General features: G+C 35.8%; 1 protein-coding gene and 1 long non-coding RNA gene across 10 annotated transcripts in view; one reads left to right on the top strand and one right to left on the bottom strand.

Annotated features, from left to right (window-relative positions):
• LOC122216139 overlaps nt 1-25,911 on the bottom strand; it is a 94,161-nt gene that overhangs the window by 64,682 nt on the left and 3,568 nt on the right. For 4 of the 7 annotated variants that reach the window (XR_006200731.1, XR_006200729.1, XR_006200735.1 and 1 more), the window contains exons 3-4: nt 8,598-8,850; nt 6,972-7,082 (exon numbers count right to left, since the gene is read on the bottom strand). The exons of 1 other annotated variant lie outside the window; for it this stretch is intronic. This is a non-coding gene — a long non-coding RNA (uncharacterized LOC122216139). The remainder of the gene's footprint in view (nt 1-6,971; nt 7,083-8,597; nt 8,851-25,911) is intronic. 2 more of the 7 variants (XR_006200732.1, XR_006200730.1) reach the window with 2 other exon arrangements.
• C1D (C1D nuclear receptor corepressor) lies at nt 386-19,241 on the top strand. 3 transcript variants are annotated; one of them, XM_042932508.1, is made up of 6 exons: nt 386-454; nt 14,775-14,921; nt 15,647-15,713; nt 16,019-16,074; nt 17,273-17,317; nt 18,736-19,241. In XM_042932508.1, exons 2-6 carry the CDS (start codon nt 14,784-14,786, stop codon nt 18,898-18,900), a joined length of 471 nt encoding a protein of 156 aa, XP_042788442.1. In that variant the 5' UTR covers nt 386-454; nt 14,775-14,783; the 3' UTR covers nt 18,901-19,241. The 3 variants fall into 3 exon arrangements, with proteins under 3 accessions (XP_042788442.1, XP_042788445.1, XP_042788443.1); XM_042932509.1 differs by lacking the exon at nt 386-454 and adding an exon at nt 10,940-10,971; XM_042932511.1 differs by lacking the exon at nt 17,273-17,317.

Raw genomic sequence — 25,911 nt, 5'->3', positions numbered from 1 at the left:
CGAAGACATTTTTAGCGATGAATTGTAAAAATAAAGAACCTGTGCTTTCGCCACAGGTAATTTGGGAGTCCGCTCTAGAAGGTTAATTTTGAGGTGGGCGAAGGGAGTGTAGTAAGAACCAGGGTCCCGGAACCAGCTTAAACAAAAATAAAAACCTGACCAAAGCTTTAGCAACTAACATCGTTTTCTGGTTCAATACGCTCAACTTGTATTACGGCGGGTGTCGGCCGAATACAAACCTAGTAAAAAGTAACCGCTTCCCGCCGCAACTCCTTCCACAGCTTTGGCCTGAGGCGCTTGAGAGTTTAGGCTAGGGAAAAGGAGCCAGCGGGGCGGGGCGAGCAGCGTGAGGTTATCAAAGAGCGCCGCTGGCGCCCGGGATAGAGCCGGCGCCTCATTGACGTCACCACTGCCCGACTGCTTTTCCCGGAGACCGGAGTAGAAGGCCAGCGAGGTATTATTCGAAGCTGGGGTTTGAGTTTGTCTCGTGTTTCTGCAAAAGTTCGCTTCTTCTGGGAGTCCCCCTTTCTTCCCCTGGCTGACTGTGAGGAGCGGGTCGAGCTGCGTAGCCTTCGTGAATGCGTTCCCTCACACCCGAGCGTTGGGGGCAGCATTGCTTCAGGCCCTCCACTTGGGCTTGCCCTGCGGCTGCTTGCTGGCTTTGGCTAACCTTGGACCCTTACTTCTCCCTCTTGATCTGGCCTTTACTTTTTTCTTCTCAGCTCCTCCTATCAAATATTGGAAGGCGAAGGAGAAATTAAATAACTTAACAATTTTCAGCTGCCGTCAAATCTGGTTTAGGGAGGAAGGCCAAAGTGGGAAGTGTACAGGAGTAACTTTACTGTGTTATCCACATTTTTCATTCACATATATGATCACCAACTGCCTGCCGCTGCAGTATTAGCCCACCTGAGTCGGTAGGCTAATCTCGATTTAAAGGTGAAATCCAGAGTGGGTACTCAAGAAAGTTTTCCTTTATGCCTCAGGAAGAAGGTTAGGTGCGATTCAAACTTCTGCTTAAAATTATCTTTGATGTCTTCCTGTGTGTTGACCGCAGTTCAGTTTTTGCTTGATAAAGATGTATGTGTCCCGCTTATTAACCTCTTTGGACTGTCTGATAATATACTGAAGCGAGAAGTAATTGTATGTTGACGTTGGTTCCAAAAATGTTGGATCCGAAAAAAAATCCGACAACTATTGAAATTGAGAGAACTGTTTGTGATTGGTGGAAATGCCAGAACTCGTTGTTTTGTTGAAAGATAAAATAATGACAGTGTGAACAGTGGTTTTCCAAAATGCTATAGGATGTTATAGCTCCCTCCAATAGCTATGTTGTATGTATCACAGTACAGAGGTGATACAGTTTTTCATAACTGCTTTTAGTTTTTAGATGGTTCTTTATATGTGTTATCTCAGCTACTGTTTCCAAACAGTCAACTTCAAGTTTGGCTTTGAATAGTCCACATTGGATTAGGGTATTTGATCATTTTCACTTTAGTAAAATAATAACTACTACTACTAGCTACTAGTGGTAACTGAACCATGCACTGTTCTAATAGCTTTACCAATATTATTCATTTAACTTTCACAATAGCCTTATATACTGTTACTCTTTTAGAGATGGTAATATTGTAAGAAGCAAATTCCGTGGTTTTGGAAGGTAGTTTTGCTGCTTCATATCTATAAATTTGAAAATATTTTGAGTTAAACATTAACATTAAATAATCGAAGTAAATTCATTACAATCTGATGTAATTATTCGTCTCAATCTTGAGCAACCTTTTGTAATTTCTATCTTTTTCTGTTATCGGGCTTTGGGATAAGTTTTTTTTAAGTTACTTATTTTGAGAGAGAGACAGAGAGCAAGCTGGGGAGGGGTAGAGAGAGAGAGGGAGACTGAGTAACAAGCAGGCTCCGTGCACTGTCAGTGCAGAGCCTGATGCGTGGCTCAAACTCAGGAACCATGCATGAGATCATCACCTGAGCTGAAATCAAGAGTCTGACGCTTAACCAACTGAGCCACTCAAGCGCCCCTAAATTTGTTTTTTAGAGGTTAACACCTTTAAAAAGAAAAAGTTAATCTTTTCTCAGGGATTTTACTGTAAGTTTGAAGGAAAATTATAGGTGGTACTAACATGGGTTGTCTGCCAAAGGAGTGATATTATTGACGGATTGTTCTATATATGTTTCACCGTTATTTTCTAAGAAAATGCAGTACAAAAAGGTCATTATGGTAATAGAATTCTGGTGTGACATCTGCAGATGTCCTCTAGTTCCAAAAAAATTATAAATTGGATTGTTTTCTGGCTTAGTTCATAATTGTATGTCACTCTGCTTAGCATAGGAATGGAAATAGTCCTAGAATGTACATTATGGTACATTTTTCTTTTGGATTCATGTGGTGACTTCCTAATATCTTTAAGTATAAATTCTAATCTGATATTAAGATTTTCCAAAATTTGTCTCCAGTTTACTTTCATTGGTTTTAGACAGTTAACAGATAGTTACGAAGTACCTAATATGTGTCAAGACATTGTTAGTCACATGCAGATGCAAATGTCATGCAACATGAATCCCACCCTGAAGGAATAGCACAGAGGATACATAACCAGTGGAATGCTTTGAGCAGAGGACTGACATGATCTGATTTAGGTTTTTAACAGGATCACTCTGGCTGCTGTGTTAAGAACAAATTGTTGAAGAGTGGCATAGGCAAAAGCCAGGAGACTAATTAGGAAAGTCTTGTAATAATTCACATGAGATTATAGCAGCTTCATAATCTCATAGGGTGGAAAGAAATGAATATGGTGAGTAGCAGTTCAATTTTGAATGTATTTTGTAGGTGAAGCTAACAGATTTGTTTATGGATTAAATGTGGGTTGTAAGAGTAAGATAATTGTCAGGGTATGGGGCTTGAACAACTAGAAGGGTGGAATAGCCATTAACTAAGAAGTGAAAAACTATGGGAGGAGCAGGCTTGTGGGGAAAGATTAGGAGTTCAGTTATGACATACTATGTTTGAGATGTCTATTAGTCATCCAAGTTGAGATGTTGAGTCTACCAAGTCTGGAGTTCAGTGGGAGTAGATCATTGCTAGAAAAGAACATTTGGGAGTTGTCAGCGAACAGATGGTATTTAAAATTGGGAGACTGGAGATAATCACCAAAGGAGTGACTATAAACAGAAAAGAACGTAGTACAAGACCTGAGTCCTTAGGCATTTTAGCCTTTTTAGATTTGGGGAGATGAAGAACTAGCAAAGGAGACAAAATGAATAGCTACTGAGGAGCAGGGACAGTTTTGAGAATCTAGTGTTGTGGGATTCAGGGCCGAGTAGTGTGTTCATTTTTGTCAAATGTAATGAATGGATGGGTCATTTGAATCTTGATCTTTGAATTTATCAAGATACATGAAAATGTGTATGATTGATGGATATATGATAACTAAGTCTGGAGAACCATGAGAGTAAAGAAGAAGGAGAAAAGAAGGAGACAAAATTACTCCTTTATAGAGGAGAGGGCATTTGATGTTGGTTTAAAGAATTAATGTTTCACTGGGCTGAGAATACAGGGGATGGAGGTTAAGGACAGGTATTCAGAGCAGAGGGAAAGGCTTTACTTCTTTCCCTTCAAGGCCATACCTCCCAGGCTGCTGTTTTAAAGATACTTTTGCAAGTCCTTTCCTTTGTGTCCATTAGCCAATTCCTGCATTCTTGGTAATTGTTCTTGCTCTAGGCCTACTGAACGCTGCTAAAGAAATTCACAAAACCCCAACCAGGTCTTCTGTCAGTTGACTGACAATTCTTTTATTTATCCTTATCTTAGCACGGAATCTACGATGCCATGTAAATGAATAATATTCACTGAACATTTACTACATGCCAGGCACTAAGGATTGATTCTGAGTAAAGACTTGCCCTGTATGAAGCTTACAGTCTAGTGTGGATGATGGACATTAATCAAATAATTGCAGAAATATGAAATTACAACAATGATAAGGAGAAAGAAGGATGCTGTGAGACTGTACCTAGTGGATATGAGGGGTGAGGGAGCAGAGTTAAGCAGGAAAAAAATCATGGTGGCTGGGAGTCCTCGCAATTCTAGGAGTTCTAGGGATAGCACACATCCAGAAAGGTTTTTGTAATGTGAGAAGAGGGAGAAAATGGCCTCATGGTGGCTAGAAAATTTATGTGTACAGAAGGGAATCTATTCATATGGTTCTTTGAATATAATAGAGCTAAAGAATGTAGGTTTGATTTTAGCTGCTAAGTTGGGGAAATGACATTTTTATCTGGTATATTTCTGGATGAAGTAAATTTCAAAGAATTGAAAAACTTATATGTAAATATAGATAATTATTATAATATGTTATGTATATTATTGTTTAAAAATAATAATTCTGAGAGTATAACATAAAATGTGCTCCCTACCTTCCTGCTTTTTGGTTTCCCAGGAGTAGCCACAGTTAACAGCTTCTTTTTTAAGAAATTTACATGGATATACAAGTATGCCTCCATACTCATGTATCTTTTTTCTTAAAAACAAATGAGTGTATTATATGTGCTGTTCAGTTTTTGTTGACTTAATATATCTTAGGAATCCGAGCTCTACTTTATACTTTTTTCATGACATCAGAGTATTTTATTGAATGAATAGATCATAATTTATTTAACCAGCTCTTGTTAATGGGCATGTAGATTGTTCCCTGCTTTAAAGTTTCAGTATTTTAGAGTGTTGCAGTAGATGTCCTTGAACATTATCTTTGGGAAAATGTACTCTTTGGGAAGTAAAACTGCTGGGTCAAAGAATTTGTACATACACAATTTTGAAGCACATTGCCAAATTCCTGCCACCCCCCATGCTCAATTTACACTCCAGTTAATAGTGAATGAGAGGCTGTTTCTCCTCACCTTTGCCCATATTAGATACTATCAATCTTCTTAATTTTTGCTTGTTTGACAGATGAAAAGTGGCATTTTGTTTTAGCGATTTATGTTTCTTTAATTATAAGATTAAGTAGCTTTCTTTATGTTTATTGGTCATCTGGATTCCTTTATATGTGAACTGCTGATTTTCTTTGTTCATTTTTCATTTGGATTCAAGTATTCTTTTTGTTGTTAAGTTGATTTGTAGAGGTTCCTTTTTATCTGTCTTTGTTGCAAATATTTTCCCTAGTTTTATATATGACTTTAGACTTGATTTGATGATTTGTTTATTTATTCATTTTTGCATGCATTCATTTTTAGGAGAGGCAGATAAAGTATACAGCATCAGGATTTTTTTTAGAAGGAAATTTGTGACATTATTGAAATAATTAGACACTCTGGAATGTCAGCCTTTGTTGGAAATGTCAGTAATAAACACCTCATTTGAGGCCACAGGGTATGTTTTGTTTTTATAAGCTTTGTTCAACAACTATCACAGATCTGGTGAGCACACCCAGTGACCTAGCTTCCCATTACCCCCAATTATATTTGGAATTGAAATGAGATATAGTAGAGCTGCTTAAGTATTCTAGACCGTACTTTCTATTTAGGTGTTTTTAAATTTATGAACTGAGTTATATTCTAAATGTTAATTTGTGAGTTAGCTATCTAATTTCACTATAGAAATAATGTACATAGGTTCTTATCTTGACTCTCAAAGTATAATTAACTCATGAAGGCTAGCTTTTTTTAAAATGCAAATTCAAGATGTCTTGTAATTTTACCCCTATGTACTTAAGTATGCACCCTTAAATAAGGATATTGTCTAATATAACTATAATGCCATTTGCATAGCTGAGTTCTTTTTTTGTGTATTTGTTTATTTTGAGAGAGAGGAAGAAAGAGAGAGGGGGAGAGAACCCCAAGCAGGCTCTGTGCCGCGAGTGAAGAGCCCAGTGCAGGGCTCGATCCTACAAACTGTGAGATCATGACCTGAGCTGAAATCAAGAGTCGGAGGCTTAACCGACTGAGCCACCCAGGCTGAATTCACCTCATAGCTGATTTCTAATTTCATAGCAAAATTATCAATGATCTGTTAGTGTCATCTAACACCTGATCCATGTTCAGATTTCTTTGTCTCAAAAATAATCTTTTTACACATGATTTGAATCAAGATCCAAACAAGGTCTACATATTCCATTTGGTTGTTAGCTCTCCCAGATCTCTTTAATCTCTTCTTCCTCTACCTCCTCTCCCTTTTCTTAGTTTTTCTTCATCCCATTTGTTACAGAAACCAGGTCAATTGTCCAGTAGAGTATTTCTTATTCTAGATTTGTCTGTTTGCTTTCTTGTGATGTTGTTAACTTGTTTCTCTACCCTCTGTATTTCCTGTAAAATGGAAGTTAGCTTTAAGGGCTCAATTAGGTTCAGATTCAACTTTGTTTGGGGATGTTGGTCATGCTACAGAGATGGTGCTGTGTACATCACATTGCTTAACATCAGGAGATTCATAATTTGTTTGTGTCCTACTTTCAGTGATATGAAGATTGATCCCTGGGTTTAAGTAGTGACAGTCTCGGGGCCTGTGGGTGGCTCAGTTGGTTAGGCGTCCAACTTCGGGTCAGGTCACAATCTCACGGTTTGTGAGTTTGAGCCCTGCGTTGGGCTCTGTACTGACAGATCAGAGCCTGGAGCCTGCTTCAGATTCTATGTCTCCCTCTCTTCTCTCTCTGCCTCTCCCCTGCTTGCACTCTGTTTCTCTCTGTCTCAAAAATAAATAAACGTTAAAAAAGAAATTAGTGACAGTCTCACCTCTCCATTGTAAACTTGCCCCTCACCCCTTTATCTGTCAGTGATTGTTGCCTGTATCTATAATTTCATTAGGGGTTGCAAAATGGTGATATATTTTTTTTGTAATTTGTCATTCCTTCACATTTGTTAGCTGGAATTTGAAGTCTAGTTTTATTACTTGGGAATCTACAGTCAGGAATAACAAGACTTGTGGGGAAATTCTGTCAGAACAACAGCTTGTAATGCTAAGAATGTACCTTTTCTGCTATAGTTCTGGAGGCTGGAAGGAGTGTGATGGTCTTTTTGATGTGACAGCTTAGTGAGACTGCAGCCCCCAGATATTCAGTCTAATACCAACCTAGATGTTGCTGTAAAGGTATTTGTAGATGTGATTAAAATCCACAAATCAGTTGACTTTAAGTTAGAATATTCTAGATAAGCTGAGTGGGTTTGATTCAATCAGTTAAAAGGCTTTAGGAGCAGAGCTAAGGATTCCCTGACAAAACAGAAGTTCCACCTGTGGACAGCAGCTTCATCTTGTAGCCAGGAGTTCCAGTATGCCCTTCCTTGATGGCCTGCCCTGCAGAGTTTGGAATTAGTTAGCCAGCTCCCACAGTTGCACAAACCTGTTACTTGCAATAAATCTCTTTATATATCTCCTATTGGTTCTACTGCTCTGGGTGAGCTCTGGCTGATACCAGGAGCAACTTCCCTGATTCCTGTTCTCTAAGAAAATGGGGTGAGGAGTGGTGGTAAGGGTCAGAGAACCTACTTTTTTTAGGGTGACCATATGACTTATTGTTCAAACTGGCACTTGTGGAAGAGAAATGGAGAGCTGGGCAGATGGCAGACTGAAACAACAGGTATAAACTGGGATTGTCCTGGGCAGATCATGACATAGTCATTCTGTGTGTCAGCCACTGGTGATACAACAGCAGTATGACACAGCCCCTTCAAGGAGCTTGTAGTCAAAGGGAAGTCAAGTACATCAACAGACATCACCAAATAGTGTTTTAGGTGACATGACAGCTTGTAGTTGTGTTTCTCCAGAGAGAATGGGAGGGTGGCACTCAGAGAAATCTTCACTGGCTGAAGTAAAACCTGATCTTACCTCCAAAAATAAGCAAGGTTTGAACAAAGTTAAGTGCGAAGAATGGTTAATGTACAGAGAACCATACAGGTGAAAGGTTAGAGTGAATGAGCATGGCACATCTGGAAAACTGCCATTGTGGCTGCAGCTATAGGATTGGAAGAGGATGGTGATGAAAGATGAGGTTAGACAAGCAAGGGCCATGTAATAATAGGCCTGGCATCCATACTGAGGGGATCGGGAACTTTTGCAGGATTTTAAGTAGGGGTGTACAATGATCAGAGTATCTATAGAAAAATCATATTTTGTAACATCTCAAAATTGAGAGTGGAAAATATTGACAGTAGGGAGATTACTCAAAGGCTCTTGAAATGATCTAGCCAGTGAAAGTGGAGGAAAGCTTGTGGTGTAAGGACATTAAGGAGGCCAAACTGATGGGATCTGGGGCCTGAGGAAGGGGTAAGGGGTGATTCCTATGTTCCTGGCTGGACTGACCTCCCGGAAGTAAGAGAATCAAGGGTAGCAGATAGGGGGATGGCTTCTGTTCTATGTGTGATGCTGTGCACCCCTCTTTTCTCCTGCCTGTACTGTGGTTCCCCTTACCACTGAGAGGAAGAAGTGACAGTAACATCCTATAGGAGTTACTAGGGGAGGGTTCCCCCCTCTCTCTGTGCTTTAGTCCCAACCAGACCTTAGAGATGGAAAGAGGCAAATTTTCTCATGTCCTCTTCCACTTCCACCTTTGCCGTTGGTACTTTAGAAGGAGGAGGTGAGGTGGAAGGGTGAGAAATACCTTTAGAACTTGGGAAGGAGTAAGGAGCAGGAGGGTGAGTTGTTTTCTTCTTTCTCCTCTTTGGGCATTTTACCATGTACAACTTTGGGCAAGTTATTGAATCTGAAGTAAGTGAGTATACTTAGAAGTGTCTGGCTCATAGGCAGTGATTTTCAAATGTTTGCTATTGCTGCTAATACCATACATGCATGGCGTCATCCTGGGATCTGAGTAACAGAGGGAAGTTTCTGCAGTTCTCTCCTTGTAACTTTTCCTGTGGAAAGAACAAATATTCAGGAACTGTCTGTGTAAAATGTTAGAAGAAATCATGAATTGGAGGGAATTTCTGATCATAGAAGAACCATTATTTTGTAGTCGGCCTTGCCTTTATTTTTTAGTTAGGAAAAAGGCAAGTGGTTCAGTTCATATTTAATGAGGGTAATTATTCTTACTGCCTTGCTTTCAGTGTTCACCCTCACCCATTTTAACAATAAATAACTACTTGTTTATTGGGGCTTAGGGACCAGGAATAATTGCAGGAAAAATCCCCATCATGATTCTAGGGAGGGAAGTTATTCACTAATAGAAAAATTGGATGAAAACATTCACATTTAAATAAAGGCCTTTTTGTGTTTTTTATACTTGCAGTATTTGTTAAGAGCCAAAACACTTTGTTAAAATATGCCTTTATTTAAATTTAATGATTATTTTTATTACGATTTTAATACATGCTTTTTGAAATAACAAAATTTAAACAATGAAGAATGAAGAGTTAGAAAAATGAGTCAGCTTTGATCCTATTCCCTAATCTCTGACCCTTTTCAGAGAGAATGTCTCTTTTTTGTATATCTCCTTCCAGACCTTTTTCTTTTTTTTTCTTTTATTTTTTCCTTTTTTAAATTTACATCCAAATTAGTTAGCATATAGTGCAACAATGATTTCAGGAGTAGATTCCTTAGTGCCCCTTACCCATTTAGCCCATCCCCCCTTCCCACAACCCCTCCTGTAACCCTCAGTTTGTTCTCCATATTTATGAGTGTCTTCTGTTTTGCCCCCCTCCCTGTTTTTATATTATTTTTGTTTCCCTTCCCTTATGTTCATCTGTTTTGTCTCTTAAAGTCCGCATATGAGTGAAGTCATATGATTTTTGTCTTTCTCTGACTAATTTCGCTTAGCATAATACCCTCCAGTTCCATCCACGTAGTTGCAAATGGCAAGATTTCACTCTTTTTGATTGCTGAGTAATGCTCCATTATATATACACCGCAACTTCTTTATCCATTCATCCGTCGATGGACATTTGGGCTCTTTCCATACTTTTGCTATTGTTGATAGTGCTGCTATAAACATGGGGGTGCATGTGTCCCTTGAAACAGCAAGATAAATGCCTAGTAGTGCAATTGCTGGGTCGTAGAGTAGTTCTATTTTTAGTTTTTTGAGGAACCTCCATACTGTTTTCCAGAGTGGCTGCACCAGCTTGCATTCCCACTTCCAGACCTTTTTCTACATATCTTTATATATACGGGTTTTTAGAAACAAATGGCATATGTTAGATACATATTGTTTTGTATACAATGTTCTATGAATTTTTTCACCATTTCTCATTTGTGTTACTACATAAAGATTTACTTCTTTGTTTTTAATATTCTCTTGGATGGATGTGCTGTAATTCATTTAACTGTTTCCTTATTGATGAATATTAGATTAGTATTTCCAGTATTTTGTTAGAGATTTTTCATTCAACAAATGTTTATTGACTGTCGGGCAGTGCTAGTGAAAAAAACACAAAAATTTCTGCTCTCATGTAGTTCCCTTCTTTTGGAGGTGGCCAGGCAGTAAACGAATAAACAAGTCAGATGCTACTGAGGACTCTGAGGCAGAGGAGATACTGAGTGCTGGGAATGGGGTGTGTGCCTGTTAACATAGGTAGTCAGGAAAGGATTACCTGCAGGTGACCTTTGAGTAGAGATCTGATGAAGGTGAAGTATTGTGCTCTGAAGCTCCTGGTGGGAGAGAAGCATTCTAGGGAGGAAAGAAGCAGCACAAAGGCCCTGAGGTAGGGGCATACCTGACGTGAAAGAGCAATGAGGCTGTTATGGCCTGAGTGGAATGAGGAGATGAGGTCACAGAGGAGGTAGCAGAGAGGGATTTTTAGGCCACTGTAAGTAAGGAGTTTGTCTTTTGTTATTTTTTAAAATTTTTACTTAAAATTTTGTTTCTTTTTTATTTTAGAGAGAGCCTGCACATGAGCAGGGGAGAGGGGCAGAGGGAGAGAGAGAGAATTTTAAGCAGGTTCCACGCTCAGTGCAGAGTCCGACGTGGGGCTCAATCTCATGACCCTGGGATCATGACCTGAGCTGAAATCGAGTTGGACCCTCAACTGACTGCCACCCAGGTGCCCCAGATTTTGTCTTTTATTGAATGAGGTGTGGTGAGCCTTTGAATGGAAATTTCCAAGCAGAGTTATTATATAATCTGACTTAGATTTGGAATGATCACCCTGCTTTCTTGATACTAAACTATCAGAATGGAAACAAGGAGGTCATTTAGGAGGCTACTGCAACAATCTGGGCAAGATACAGTGATGGCTTGAATTGACTTGGATCAGGGTGGTCTCAATAGAAATGGTAGCATGTGGTTGGATTCTAAATATGTCTTAAAGTTAGGGTGAAAGAGAAGAGTCAAGGACCACTCTGTAATTTTAGGTCTGAACATTTGGGAAGGTGGAGTTGGAAACACTACAGTAGGCAAGATTTGGCTTTGGGCACATTACATTTGAGAATCTATTAACATCAACCAGAGGTATTGAGTAAGCAGTTGGAAATATGATTTGGAGTTCAGTGGGGAGGTCAGGGTTGGAGATAAAGACCTGGGAGTCATCAGTATATTAATGCAATTTAAAGCCCTGAGCTCACCTAGTGAGTAAATTAGAGAGGAAAAGAGAATCAAGGACGCCTGTGGGCATTTCAAGGATAAGAGGCTGAGGATATGAGAAGGATGCTGCAAAGGAGACCAAGAAAGCAGCCATGAGGTAGGAGGGAAATCAAGAAAATATGATGCCAAGGAAATGAAGAGAGTGAACAGTGTCAAGTGATGAGAACTGGGAATTGACCATTGAATTTAACAATGTGGCTGTGTGGATGACCTTGACGAGAGCAATTTGAATGAGAAGGAGGGGGCCCGATTGTGGCCGGATCAAGAAAGAATGGAAGGAGAGGAATTGGGACTGTTAGTGTAAGCACCTGTTTTTGAGGGTTTGTTCTAAAAGCAATTGGAACTGTTACTATAAGCACTTCTTTCAAGGATCGGAAAATGAGGCTTTTGCTGGAGGGGGATATGAAATCAAGATATTTCTTTTGTTGTCAAAGATGGAGAAATAAAATGTTGTAAGCTTATGGATAATGATGGAGCAGAGGGAAAAATTGATGCAAGAGAAAGTGGGAGAGATTGAGAGAAGAGTTCAAGGAGTGCATTTTAATAAATTTGTATGTATGTATACAGAAATTTCTCTAAGCTAGATTCTTAAGAGGATTTCCTGAGTCAAAGGGTATGTATGTTTAAAAAATCTGTACCAGTTTATATTCCACCTTCATTGTATACCCTTGCCAACATTGAACTTTGCTAATCTTTAAAATTATTGCCAGTCCAATGGGTGATACTTTTTTAATTTGTAGGAATTCTTTATAAAATTGAACTAATCCTTTTTTATATTCTGGCAAATATTTTCTCCCATGCGTTTTCTTGCCTTTTAACTTTGCTTACAGTATACTTTTACCATGTGGATTTTTTTTTCTTCCAGTTTTTATGTAGTTAAGTCTGTCATTCATTTCCTTTCATAGCATTTGTGTTTCATTTGGATTATGTAAATATTTTATATAATCTTTTAATACGTTTATACGTTTGCCTTTTTAATTCATCTGGAGTTTATTTTTGTGTGTGTTATGAAATAGTATCTAAGTTTTTCATCTTTTTTTGTGTTCTTAAACAGTTAAATACTGTAAGAAGTAACTGTTGCTTAAAGGTTTAAAAGAAAATACCTAGATCTTCTAGGCTTGGAGCCTTTTTGAAGGGTAGATCTTTGACTTAAACATTTTCTTAATAATCTATTTGGTTTATGTACTTCCTTTTAGGTTAATTTTGGTAACTGATTTTGTTTTCCCTCAGCACCACATTCTTTTCAGCCAGATTTTCAAATTCATTGGCTTAAAATTCTACATAAAGAGAAGAAATATAAGTCTTCTTTATATTTGCAATATATCCTTTGTACTTACACCTGTATTTGGGCAGCAGATGCTGGAGCCTTTCATAGATCTAGAGATTGGTTTAGCTGTTTTCAGCCCTCATGGCCCAGCTCTTATTGCCCTTCATCTTGGGGTTATTCTTACATTGTCCTTCTCTCTCTCTCTCTCTGTAGGGGATTTCTGGCTTCTTGGATTGCTTTCCTATCACTCTGGTCCCATTTGCTCTTTAGCTTACAAAAATTTGTACTGTTGAAGTCTGCTCATGGATACATGCCCTTCTTGGTTTTCAATATTACTATGGACTTATTTTTATATTTCTTCTGGCATTTTGGAGAGTTTTGGGGAGGGATCAGAGGCAAATGTAAATTTTCAGTTAGCTTTTTGAAATAGGAAGTCACAATTCCTTCCTGTGGGGTTTTCTTTTATCAGAGTTCTTTGTTTAATTGCTGGTTGCACAGTAGTTAGAGTGTAATTTTACAGCACAAGTAGTGATCATCAGATGGATTTCACCTTCTTTTTTTTTAAGTGAAACCAGATGTCTCAGCAGAATATACTTGTTGAATAGAAATATTGATATATTGTCACTAAATATTCCAATAGTACTTTTTAAAGTTGTGACATAGGCATCATAACATTTAGAACTATAAGGGACTTTACAGATCATTAGACCAACTGTCTTATTTTATGGATGAAGTATTTGAGGCCCAGAGACTTTTCAGTGATTTATCTAAGGTGACAAAGTCAGTAATCAAGCAAGACAGAAAGCCCAAGTCTCTTTACTTCAATTCTGCTATGTTTTGCTCTTTCACACATTCTTGGTGGTTCTACTTAGCTTTGTAATATGAAAGAGGTATTTTCAGCTAATAAACTTTTTTTAAACCTAAAGATGATATGTATGGCTTGGGATTGCTTCCGAAATTTGGTCTTAGATATCATATTAAATGCATTGATGTGGATTTTGTTTTTTCTCACATAGATATTATATATTAAGATATAAATGTGAATTTTAAAAGAATGGGCTGTCAAGGTATACTCTGGCCTAAATGAAAACCATATAGTTTATTCCTCTGAAGTTTCCTCTTTTCTGCTTGTAGACTTTATGTGATTAATGGACTCTTTGAATTTGTTATTAATATTTTAAAGAGGCTTAAAGAATATATATATAGGCTTCAAAATGATTTTAGTGATAGTCATAAGATAATTCAGACCAAGGTTTTCTAATTTTTTAGTTTAATATACCATGCTGCTAGATCAACATCTAAATTTATGGTGTGCCTGAGTGGCTCCGGCGGTTGAGCATCCAGATGAGTGTAGGACTTCAGCTCAGGTTATGATCTCGTGGTTCGTGGGTTTGAGCCCCATGTATCAGGCTCTGTGCTGACGGCTCAGAGCCTGGAGCCTGCTTTGAATTCTGTGTCTGCCTCTCTCTCTCTGCCTCTGGGCTGTTCACTCTCTCTCTGTCTGTCTGTCTCTCTCTCTCAAAAATAAACATTAAAAAAAAAATTTTTTTTAATTTAAAAGGGCTAAAATATATGTTTTTGCTTTACTTGTGATTTTTCAGCAACCATAGAGATAGGATATACTCATCATACTTTCATTGCTTTGCTTGGTTTTTAACTTCAACAGAAGGTTTTTTAAATGTAGGACTTTGATTAATGATAATCCATGTTTGGTGGTCATGTCTTTTATTCTTGACAAACATTGAGGCTCTAATATGTACAGCATTAGTGGACTTGGGTGGGTTCTCTTCTCCCCTTGCCCACCTCAAACAATTTGAGGAGGGGAAGTTTGAAGGTAGTTGCTCTAGAATTATATTCTAAGAAGATTTATTTACTTATCTTCAGGTTTTACCTCTTGTAGCACTTTTTAAACACGTGATACGACGTATTGATTTTGTTTTTGTAAACTAAAGAGCAATCTGTCTCCCATGAATTCTAAGAATTTAATTTTTTTACAGTTGGTCATAATGGCAGGTGAAGAAATTAATGAAGACTACCCAGTAGAAATTCATGAGTATTTATCAACATTTGAAAATTCCATTGGTGCTGTGGATGAGATGCTGAAGACCATGATGTCTGTTTCTAGAAATGAGTTGTTGCAGAAGGTATTTTAAAAATGTAATTTAGAAAACAGAGTGCTGTGTTATGAAAACATACAGAAGACATAGATTAGCGATGTGCTCCTTTTCCCCTTTATTTCAAGTGTTTGGGTATTTTTAAGGGGAAAAAACAAACCAGAACTTCAACTTTAGGAAATACTTCCTAACTGTATTTTTATTTTGACGTGGTTTTGAGAAAAAAAGGAGCACTCAAAACGTTCTTTCTGACAGACTCTGTCTTTGACCTTTTAAGTATTTCAATGATGTTATCAGAGTTTCTGGAAACCCTATAGGACAAAAAGAGTAAATTGACTTTGACAGTCTAAAACAAATCTCATTATGTTTCTTCTGTCTTTGGTATTGCCTAAGCATTTTAGCCTGCCTCTTATACATAAATGCATCATGTACAGTGTTTACATTGATAAATTACTTTTGACATACAAAGCCCAGATCATAACTCCTGAAATTAAAATAATTGAAAAGAATTTTTCTTGGATTATACATATTCTTTGTCTAACTAAAGATGATACCTCGAAGTGAAAATTTGTGGGCAAAAATCTCTGGTTAACAATTTTTTTTTTTTTGCAAATTATTTCAAGATCATTTGGTTATTGGATTATAGGAAGTGAAAGAAACATCTCTTTGATACATTGTATTTGGTGAAAGTTTAAAATATGTGATGGTGTTCATTGTATGTACTTCTTTTCTCTCTCTCTTTTTTTATTAAATAGTTGGACCCCCTTGAACAAGCAAAAGTGGATTTAGTTTCTGCTTACACATTAAATTCAATGTTTTGGGGTATGTATATTAATTTGGAGTTAATTATGAAGCAAATTATTATGTCAAAGGTGATTTCTTTTTTAAATGCTAACAATTTATATATTGTTATACTTCATGGCAATTTTTATAGTCAGATATTTATTTCTTTTAAATCAGAATATCAGATGTCCATGAGCCGCATAAAATTTAATATTACATAGAGGTTAAATAAGATTTATCATTTTTTTGTGATATTTCTTTTTTGTGAGTAACTAGAGTTTCTTTAACTAATGCTTGCAATTAATATATATGCCATTTTGTTCCATGAAATCTTTGTCTTGTAGTTTATTTGGCAACTCAGGGAGTTAATCCTAAGGAACATCCAGTAAAGCAGGAATTGGTAAGATTGCAGTGGATTTCTTTTTATTTGACTGTTTGTTGTGGTATTCCTGAAGTCAGAGTCATAGTACTTTATCACACTAGTTGTGGAGAACAAAATTATTTAGAGTCCTAATTATGAAAGTGAGCCAGATTTCATCATGTCTTTAGTTTTTCTTTTCTTTGCCTTTGTCAGAGAATTTGTGTTCCATATATTATATAAATCTCTGGATGGGAGAACGTTACAATTCAAGTAATTATTTATAACTTCCATATTATTTATTCTATAAATTCTTGAAATCCTGTTCATCTCTACAACTGCCCCCCCCCCTTTTTTCTAAACTCTTACACAATTCTTAAAAGTATATTCTAGTTGATTTACTAGCAAAGACGGGAAAGTTTCTCCCCCACCTTTTCAATTCTTCCATTAATTCATTTTCTCAGCAGTAAAGAATCCAGTTCAGCAACAAAGCTAAAAGCTTTTTTGGCACCAGTTGTATGTGTACTGTCCAGTAATTCTGCATTAGTGACATATTTACAACCTGTAATAAATCTTCTAGGTTTGTCTTTGTATTCCATTTAGATGTATAAGTACAGTATATAAGGTCTAGTATCTTGAAGTTTTTGCTGACTTCAAAAATTAAATCATTCAATATGAAAGAAAAAATTAGAAATCAAACTTATGGTTACCTTCTTGACTTGGCTTTATGAGTAAGAATATTAATACATTTATTCTTTGTGTTTATAAAATACAAGATAAGTATGTGAAATACAGTTGACACTGTATTATTATTTTTAAGTCTTCAGGTGTTGATATGTATGTTATTTACAACTTGCTAGAGTACTTGGTCATTTATTTACAAAAAAAATGAGTAAACCAGAGCTCTTGTCTTAATTTTATAAAATAGGGAGTAAGACACGTTCTTCTTTTAAAGTTCTTGGGGGGAAAAACAAATTTATTTTTAATGTAGAAATTGTGAAAAATACTTACAGCAAAAATGTAAAACTATATGAGGCACAGATCTTGATTTGACCAGTGGTACTGGCTTTAAACTCTTAAGGAGGGTGCACTGTATGTATCATCTGTTTTCAATTTTCTGATATGGACTTTACATTTGTAAAGTTCCTCATTTTTCCTTAACACAAAGTTATTTGTAGTATTTTAATACTTGATTCTTTCATTGGAAAAGGATAAAATTATTATCTTTTTTCTCCATCAGAACCCATTTTATGGAGGAGTACATTCATATTCTGGACGAGAGTTGGCACGTAAAAAAGCATACATAAACCTATTCCCCTTTTCTGACCTTGTGACAGACATCACTAATTGATCACAGAGTCAGCGTGTGAGAGGAAATCTATTTGTCATGTATATCATGAATGGGGAAGGGCATTGCAAATAGTCAGTTTATTTATTCAACAAATAATTGAGTGCTTACTGGAAGCCAGGCATTATATCCAAGTAAGATGATTCCTCTGTAAATAAAGCTGATAAATACCACTGCCCTTGCAGCAGATGCCAGTCTATCTAGTGGAGGGAGACAAGCATTTAACATAATAAATATATGTAGTATGTAGTATGTTAGAAAGTTATAGCTTATGGGAAAAAAAAAATAGCGTAGGGTAAGGGGGATTGGAGTGCTTGAGTAGGATTCCATTTTAAATGGTAAAGGCAGCGCCTGTTAACGAGATTAACGTTTGAACCAACTGGAAGGGAGAGAGGGAGTGGCTATGTAGATATTTGAGGAAGATAACTCCTGGCAAGGCTGGAGTGGGTCTGTGTTGGGAAGACTTGGGCTTTTACTCTGAGAGAAATAGAAAACCATGAGAGGATTTTGAGCAGAGTGGTCAGCCGTTCACAATTAAAAAATTCTAGGGGTCTGCATTTTTCTGTGTAAATTTCTGTAACTATTTTGATTATTTTAATGAAACTTGCTTTTCATCAGTGATCACTCATTTACTATGCTATTTTATGGCTCTCATCCCCTTTATTTAAATTTTCCAGTCAAAGTATAGAATAGCCCTTTATTCTGATTAATGGTCTCAGAAGATTCGAAGTGATATGGCACAACCTATTCTGTTTTTCACCTTGTAAAGTCTGATTAGAACTATAGTTTTCATCAGAAAGTATTGTGTGCTTATTGATCAAAAACTATGAAATTGAACAAAAGATTTTGTATTTTCATTTTGCTTATTTTAATTGTGATACTAGAAAGTAAAATAAAAAAATAGTTAAGTACTACTTCATCCATTTCCTGTTTAGAAAAATTTCCAGTTTAATTTGTATGCTGCAAGTATATGAGAGCTCTATTTTAGATTATAGACTTCAGATACATAAGAGTTATTATGTGCATTTAGGTTAGTGCTAAGTTAAATATATAACCACACATAAACAATTCAATGTTTATCTCTGTAGTGATGTCTTAGTCTAGTTCTCCCTCTTTTGAAACATCAAAACACTTCTGAAATGACTTTTTAGTGTCTATTCCCCCCAGACTATGAACTCCAGGAGAGCATGGAGCATGTTTATCCTATTCACTTGCACTTACTATCACCACTCAATAGGCAATAAATACATATCTGTTGAATTTAACTGAGGTATAGTATAATAAAACTTAGTGGTGGTGAACAGCTTAGTAAGTCTATTGCTTTCTTTTCTTCTTCTTTTTTTTTAATCTTTAAGGAAAGAATCAGAGTATACATGAACAGAGTCAAGGAAATAACAGACAAGAAAAAGGCCGGCAAGCTGGACAGAGGTGCAGCTTCAAGATTTGTGAAAAATGCCCTTTGGGAACCAAAACCTAAAAATGCATCCAAAGTTGCCAATAAAGGAAAAAGTAAAAATTAGCCTTTTAGTTTTGATGTACACCTATTGAAAAAGTACATCATTTTTATTGTTTTCCACAAAATAGATGATTATGTGGCAATACAAGGTTTAAATGTATTCCTTATTGAATTCATATATAAAATTTACATTTTAAATTTGTAATGCTAAATATTTTTTCCCCAGAAAGATTGTTATCTTTATTGATTTTCCTATAGACCACTATGAGATTTTTAACACTGTGGTATATTTTATATTTATAGTTTATCATCTTCCTTGACAAGACTCTTATTTCCCGATACAGGTCAATCTTTCAAGTACCATTTTATAAGCAACTATGAAATTTAAGTTAAATGTTTTTTGCAAACATTTGTCTATTTTAAATGAATAATGACTTTATGAAGTATGCTATCTGAAGGCTGAAGTTATAAATACATCTGTTTTCACTATATAATATTAAGAGAATGAAATGACTTAAATGTCCATTTTTTTCTATGTTGTTACTTCATGTTTTCATGATTTTGGGAATTACTATTTTCTTTTGATATTTGAAGTGTGAAATTAAGACTTTAAGGTTATATTTTTATTCTTGGCAATTTGCCTCTATGTCCCATTTAAGGTAAAATATATTCTCATTAACTTCAGATGGGAAATGAGGTTGTATATTGATGGCTGAATTTTGGCATAATAGCTATATCCTATCAATAAAGGCTGTAAAGTTTGTATAGCTGACTGTTTATTTTTCTCTTTTGTATAAATTTGCCCTTGAAATTAGGAAGATAGGTTTTAGAAATCATTAGGAATAAATTCATGAGTTTTTGTTCCTTCTGCATTATGGCCATAGTTCTCTTGGTCTCACTTTTTCAGATTTTTGGATTACATGTTTTTGAGGTGATATCAAGTACATACAAGTATTTTGAAACAACTTCCTATGTTATATAATGCCACTTAAGGGGAAGAGAAATCCAGAAGAGATTATATTGTGTTTATATCCTGATTTATTTTTCTGGAATATTTGTCACAGAGAATTATATGTATTAAAATTTTTTTTAATGTCTAAGTCCTTGAACTTTAATTATATGCTCTTAATGCTTTCAGTCTTTAAGTCCACATCATTATGTATAGGAATGCCAAGTACAGTAAAGTACTTTAATTTTTGAAAAAGAAGTTGTTAAAATTTTCTGTGTGATTAATTCTCCATAAGTAACCTTGAATAAATGGATTTCTTGATTTATGGTATAAGATATTGGAAACGGTCTTAAAATGTAATGGATTTTGTAAAGCATGTTGAACTCTTTCTATGACACATGAAGAGGAAGTCACTGATAGATGCAGAGTCTTTTGGCTCAGTTGTCAGACAGTTTTTGAAGTGGAAGAACATTTATAGTTATTTCATTCCTTCTTTCACCTTCATCCTCTCAAATGTTGAGCTTTTTTGAAAAGTAACTTCTTCATGACAGAAATAAATGTTCTTATGACCAAGTGTAATATACATGTGTTGTTTATTACAAAGGAACTTATAACTTGAATTTTTGTATATTTTCTAATTTCATAAAGAAAAAAGTTAAATGAAAAATGTCATACAGTTACAGAAAATCATTAACCAAGTTATTGGTTTGTGAAAATCCAACTTTTAAATTCTGTTAAGTTGGAGTTTCTTAGTGAATAATTCAGTGTTTTATTTAGTAGAAATAAACAGTTTGAGCGTATTCCATTTTAGTATGTAGAATTTGAAATACTTATTACCTGGCACATAAGGAGCTGAATGGTAGTAGTGCAGTGGGTTTTATTTTCATTTGTTGTTTATTCATTTCACAAATATTTAATGACATTTATTTACATTGCCAAATACGATGCTAGGTTCCACGGAAGACAACTCAAGCCTTTATTCTACTTTTATAAAGTGTTATGAAAGAAGTAGTCTTTTTGTTCACTTTTTCAGAGTTACTAGAAAATTTATGACAAATTGTGCTCATTAACCTTAGTCAGAACCATAAAGGGTGATGGGTTGATCTATTTGACTGTGGTACAGTTATTGTTAACATAGTTTTTTCCAAATGACAGTCTGCTCTAAGTTTAGATGTTAATCACATCTTTTATTACTCTCTTTGGGAATTAACAAGTTGGAGAGGTTATAGCTATAGATATTTTTAAGATTAGAATTATAGACTATTAATCTAATACTAAATAATGAGATTTCGTTTTTTAATATTATTTTAAGTACAATTTTCTTGTTTCATAGTTGCAGGATGGGAATTCATTTTAGTAAAGTAGAATATGTTAAGAGGAAAATTGAAGGATGAATTATGGTTTACATTCCTGGAATTAGGAGGTTATGTCAAGTTGATTGGTTTTTAAGATACCCTGCAGATTAAAAAATTGTTCTACTTAGCTATTAGAAATGGATTGGTATTATTTCTAAATAAGGCTTTTAAAATTGATTAGAAATGTAGGAAATGTTTCAAAAATGGACATTGTATTGAATATAGATACTTATTTCTTAAGTAGGTCATTCGAGGAAAAGATGCTCTAGGAATCACTCAGTTTATGATATAGTTAAACTATGATTTTACGCAATAAATTATCAGAAATTTCGGCTTTACAAAGTGACATTAACTGAGAAAGATTTTGAACAGTGATTCTGACCCTCATGTAATAGCTAAGTTTGGTATATAAATGGAAGAAAAGGAGGCACTGGCATCTCATTTTCTTCCCTCATAGCATAGTTCATAAACTTGCCTGGACCAATTCAGTGGCTCTTTTACCAAATGACCTTGGTAGCAACCTATTTTATATAAATGTGATTTGAAGGTACTTTACTAATAAAAACATTTCCTTTTCCCTGTATCCTGGTCTAAAACTCTTTGGTTTTGGAAATACAAACCACATTTTGTTTATCTTATATATTAGCATTTTATAGTTGTCATTAACAATTATGTTAGGGGAAAAAGTATACAGGACTTTATAATAGAATTTTGTAGACTTGTTCTACTTGGTTAATTTGCTGTTGCTTGTGAGCAGGATTTCAACAAAATGCTTTGAATGGTTTTGGTTTGCAGAAATGTTTTCCTATCAGTGAGCTTCCATAGACTACTCTTTGGAGCAGCCACCCTCTGACGTGATGTGCCTTTTTAAAGTGTTTATTTTATGGCATAATTTTTAATATAGCTAGGAAGGATTAGTAAAGTTATCTAGAAAAGGGGATAGCTATAGTGATATGTGTTGGCAATTGAGGTTTAATTTTAATTCTGCACCCCGCCCCCCACCCAGGCCAAAAACCAAAACCAACTTAGCTTTGTATTATTCTTCTGTTCATAAAAGGTTGAGAAAAGATGCTACCTCCCTCCCCTCCCCCCATAAGCCTGGAAGTTAAGCAAATGTATCCTGGCAGAATAACTGCATGCAAGATGTCAATTTTGTCAAGTGATATATTTCAGACAGTGTACAAAATTTGATGGTGGGAAAAATAAGCTTTTATAAATGAAACATTTAAGAGACTTTTTTATTATTTGCTTTCAGTTTACTGTTGCCTTTTAGGTGCACCATTTCAGTTTGGCAGCTACAATAAATGACTGAAGGAAATTGAAGATGATAATTCAACATTTCAAGATGCTTCTGCCGAAATGAATGTAGACCTATCCAGAATTTATAGTAATACAGTTTTTTAAAGCTGAGGACCCAGGAAATGCTATGATTTGAATGAGGTGATTAGAAGAAATATAAAATATCTTCAATCCCTTGTTATGTAGGCATTATCTATTGAGAGCCTATGTTGAAAATGTTAGTGTAAAAAGAATAGAGGCTTGTTGTGTACAATTTACTGTAGTGTGTACAATTCATCTTGGGCCTTGTCCAAAGAGGTTTAGTTATTAAAATAGCAGAAGAGTTCTTCTAACAAGGAATCACCTGATTTAGTGATCCATTTAGCAATGGCTTATCATAAACCATATTGTAATGTATCTGGCTGATACTGTTTCATTTAGTGACCTTTGCTCTCTCTAATAACACATTCCATGACTTATTTAAATCAAAATAATTTACTACCTTATTTCTGATACTTTTCTAGTATCTCTCCCTTAAGAAAGAAATCATCAGTAAAAATATGTATATTTGCTGGGTTTTATGAGTTTTGACATTTTTGAGCTTTAACATTTGTGATTTTGACTACGAGTGACCTTAGAGGTCCATGGGATATGCGTTATTTTGCAATTTTGCCAAAGCATAATTTTAATTACTGCTAAACACCATGCAGAATGGGATTACTCAGCTAATGATGTAGGCTAAGCTCTTAGCAGCCACGGTTTCTTCCCTTACAGTCTTATGCATTTATTCACTTATTCGTTCCACAAATATTTATTGGGCCCCTTCCGTGTGTCAGGTTCTATTATAGGCATGCGAAATTCAGCAGTTATCCAGACAGTATGTAGTGATTGGAAGATGTCAAACTTTATTATGTGCAAATGGCTGCTATGGGTTGAATTGTGTTCCCGCCAAAGACATATGTTGAAGTCCTAACTCTCAGTACCTTGTAACTCAGAAATAGGGTCATTGTAGATGTAGATAGTGAAGGTAAAGTCATTAGAGTAGGTCCTATTCCAATATGACAGATTTCCTTACAAAAGGGAAATTTGAACATAGACATGCATAGGGAGAACATCAGTTGGAGATGAAGGCAGAGATCAAGGTGACGATTGTAGAAGTCCAGGAACGCCAAAGATTGCCTGCAGACCACCAGAAGCTAAGTGAGAGGCCCAGAGCAGATTCTCTCTCACAGCCTTCAGAAGGAACAAACCTTGCCTGGGTTTGTAGTCTCCAGAGCAGAGACCATACATTTCCATTGTATAAGCCACCCAGTTTGTGGTATGTGTTATGGCAGCCCTAGCAAACAAATACAATGGCTGTTCGATGTGAGGAATTAAAAATATTAATAATTTGGATGTGTAAATATGTGTGAAAAAACTTTATGACCTAAGATGAAAGTGTAATTCTGAAGAAAACCAGGAACCTGTATAAATTTATTCAGGAATATTTTTGAATTTGGGCAAAGACCTCAGGTCTTAGACTTGAAATGTCAAGGGTCTGTTATACTCATTCTGCAGCCAGAATGTTCAGACTTTCTAGCAGACATTGTCAATTATGATTGAATGTACCATCCTTTAAACTTGGTTTGAAGAAACTCATTTCCCTGAAGGAAGGAAAATTGTCAGGTTTCCATGGAGAGAATATTTTCACCAAGCCTATTATATGCTGTGTGGTCTTTTCCCAATATAATGCAGCAGTCAGGTTTAAGTAATGAAAATAAATACTTAAAACATCTTACCCAAGTTGTGCTTATCCAAGAGCACAAACCACTTAAGAAATCTCATTGAATTCAGCTTGATAGAGGTTTTTTTTTTTAAGCTCTTATTCCCACCCTCCCCCCCACCCCCCCAAGTCGAAACTGTATAATGTGCTATTCAGTTTTCTTTCTTTTAAAGTTAGGTATTAGAGAACTCAGAAGTGGGTTTTATTATTAGTGATTTGGGCCCAGTTTAATATTTTTTAGCAATTTAAATGCTGCTTATTCATTTACAGCTTTTAGAGTCAGCCAGTAGATTAAACATGGAAGACAAGCATGTAAACAAAACCAACATTGACAATGTAAAAGTGAAAGCATATAGAAGGGCATTTGAAATGAGAATAGAGCATTCTTTTTTTTTTAAATTTTTTTTTTAACGTTTATTTATTTTTGAGACAGAGAGAGACAGAGCATGAATGGGGGAGGGGCAGAGAGCTAGGGAGACACAGAATCAGAAGCAGGCTCCAGGCTCTGAGCCATCAGCCCAGAGCCCGACCCAGGGCTCGAACTCATGGACCGCGAGATCGTGACCTGAGCTGAAGTCAGACGCTTAACCGACTGAGCCACCCAGCCGCCCCAGAGAATAGGGCATTCTTACATGGGGAGAAATCCAGATGCTGTACAACACTGATGGATGAATATGGTTTTAAGTTTATTTCAGTTTTAAGGCCCTATTATTTTTTAATTCTTACATTGAAAACTGGAAGGAGTAAGGGGGACCAGGATAAGTTAAATCCTTATTTTTAGGATGGGGAGTCCAATAAAGTCCAATGAAAATTAGCAGTGTAGATATACATTATGAAGATAATCATCAGAATTAAAGACAAATGATTTGAAAGTGCTAATACCTCATTGGAACAGAGGTAAAGTGGGAGCACAGCTTTTTTTGTTTGTTTGTTTGTTTGTTTGTTACATGGCTTGGTAAAAAGTGAAAAAATTGTACTGATGAGCAAAAAAGTGAGAAAGTTATACTGATGAGCAAAACATTTGTTCAAAGAAGCAGCATGACAATTAGATAACCCAGTAAATCCTATTTTGTTTTTGAAAAAATTTTTAGTTTTTGAAATGCTAAGCAATAAATACTTAAGTTAAATAAGAATGCTTAAGTGTGTGTGCTTATATTTGTCTTAAACCCTCAAACACCTGTGTATAAATATGTCTGTAGGTATTAAATAATTTTCCTACATTTGAGCCCAGCTTAATTTTCATTTTAGGCAAGTTGCATTCCAGATATAGCTAGAAAGTAAGTATTTTTATTTTTATTTTTTTTTAATTTTATTTTTTATTTTTAAAAATTTACATCCAAATTAGCATATAGTGAAACAATGATTTCAGGAGTAGATTCCTTAATGCCCCTTAGGTGTCTCTCTTTCTCTCTGCCTTCCATGTTCTTTAGGAACTTCTTTTTTTTTAAGTTTATTTTGAGCAAGAGAAGGGGGAGGGGGTGGAGAGAAAATCCCAAGCAGGCTCCACATTGTCAGCGCAGAGCCTGAAGTGGGGCTTGATCTCATCAACCATGAGATCATGACCTGAGCTGAAACCAAGAGTTGGGTGCCCAACCAACTGAGCCACCCAGGTGCCCCTCTTTCAGAACTACTTTTTTTTTTTTTTATTTTTAATTAAAAAAAAATTTTTTTTTTAACATTTATTTTTGAAAGACAGAGCATGAGTGGGGAAGGGGCAGAGAGGAGGGACAC

This window comes from Panthera leo, chromosome A3 (genome assembly GCF_018350215.1).
Source record: "Panthera leo isolate Ple1 chromosome A3, P.leo_Ple1_pat1.1, whole genome shotgun sequence".
Classification (NCBI taxonomy): Eukaryota; Metazoa; Chordata; class Mammalia; order Carnivora; family Felidae; genus Panthera; species Panthera leo.
This window is presented reverse-complemented; position numbering and strand designations above follow the sequence as displayed.

Excerpts from the sequence above, each read along its gene's own strand:
- C1D (XM_042932508.1), top strand. The coding sequence starts at position 14,784 with ATGGCAGGTGAAGAAATTAATGAAGACTACCCAGTAGAAATTCATGAG. Across the intron at positions 15,714-16,018 it reads ATTAAATTCAATGTTTTGGG|TTTATTTGGCAACTCAGGGA; the intron begins GTATGTATATTA and ends TTTGTCTTGTAG. Across the intron at positions 17,318-18,735 it reads CATATTCTGGACGAGAGTTG|GAAAGAATCAGAGTATACAT; the intron begins GCACGTAAAAAA and ends TTAATCTTTAAG.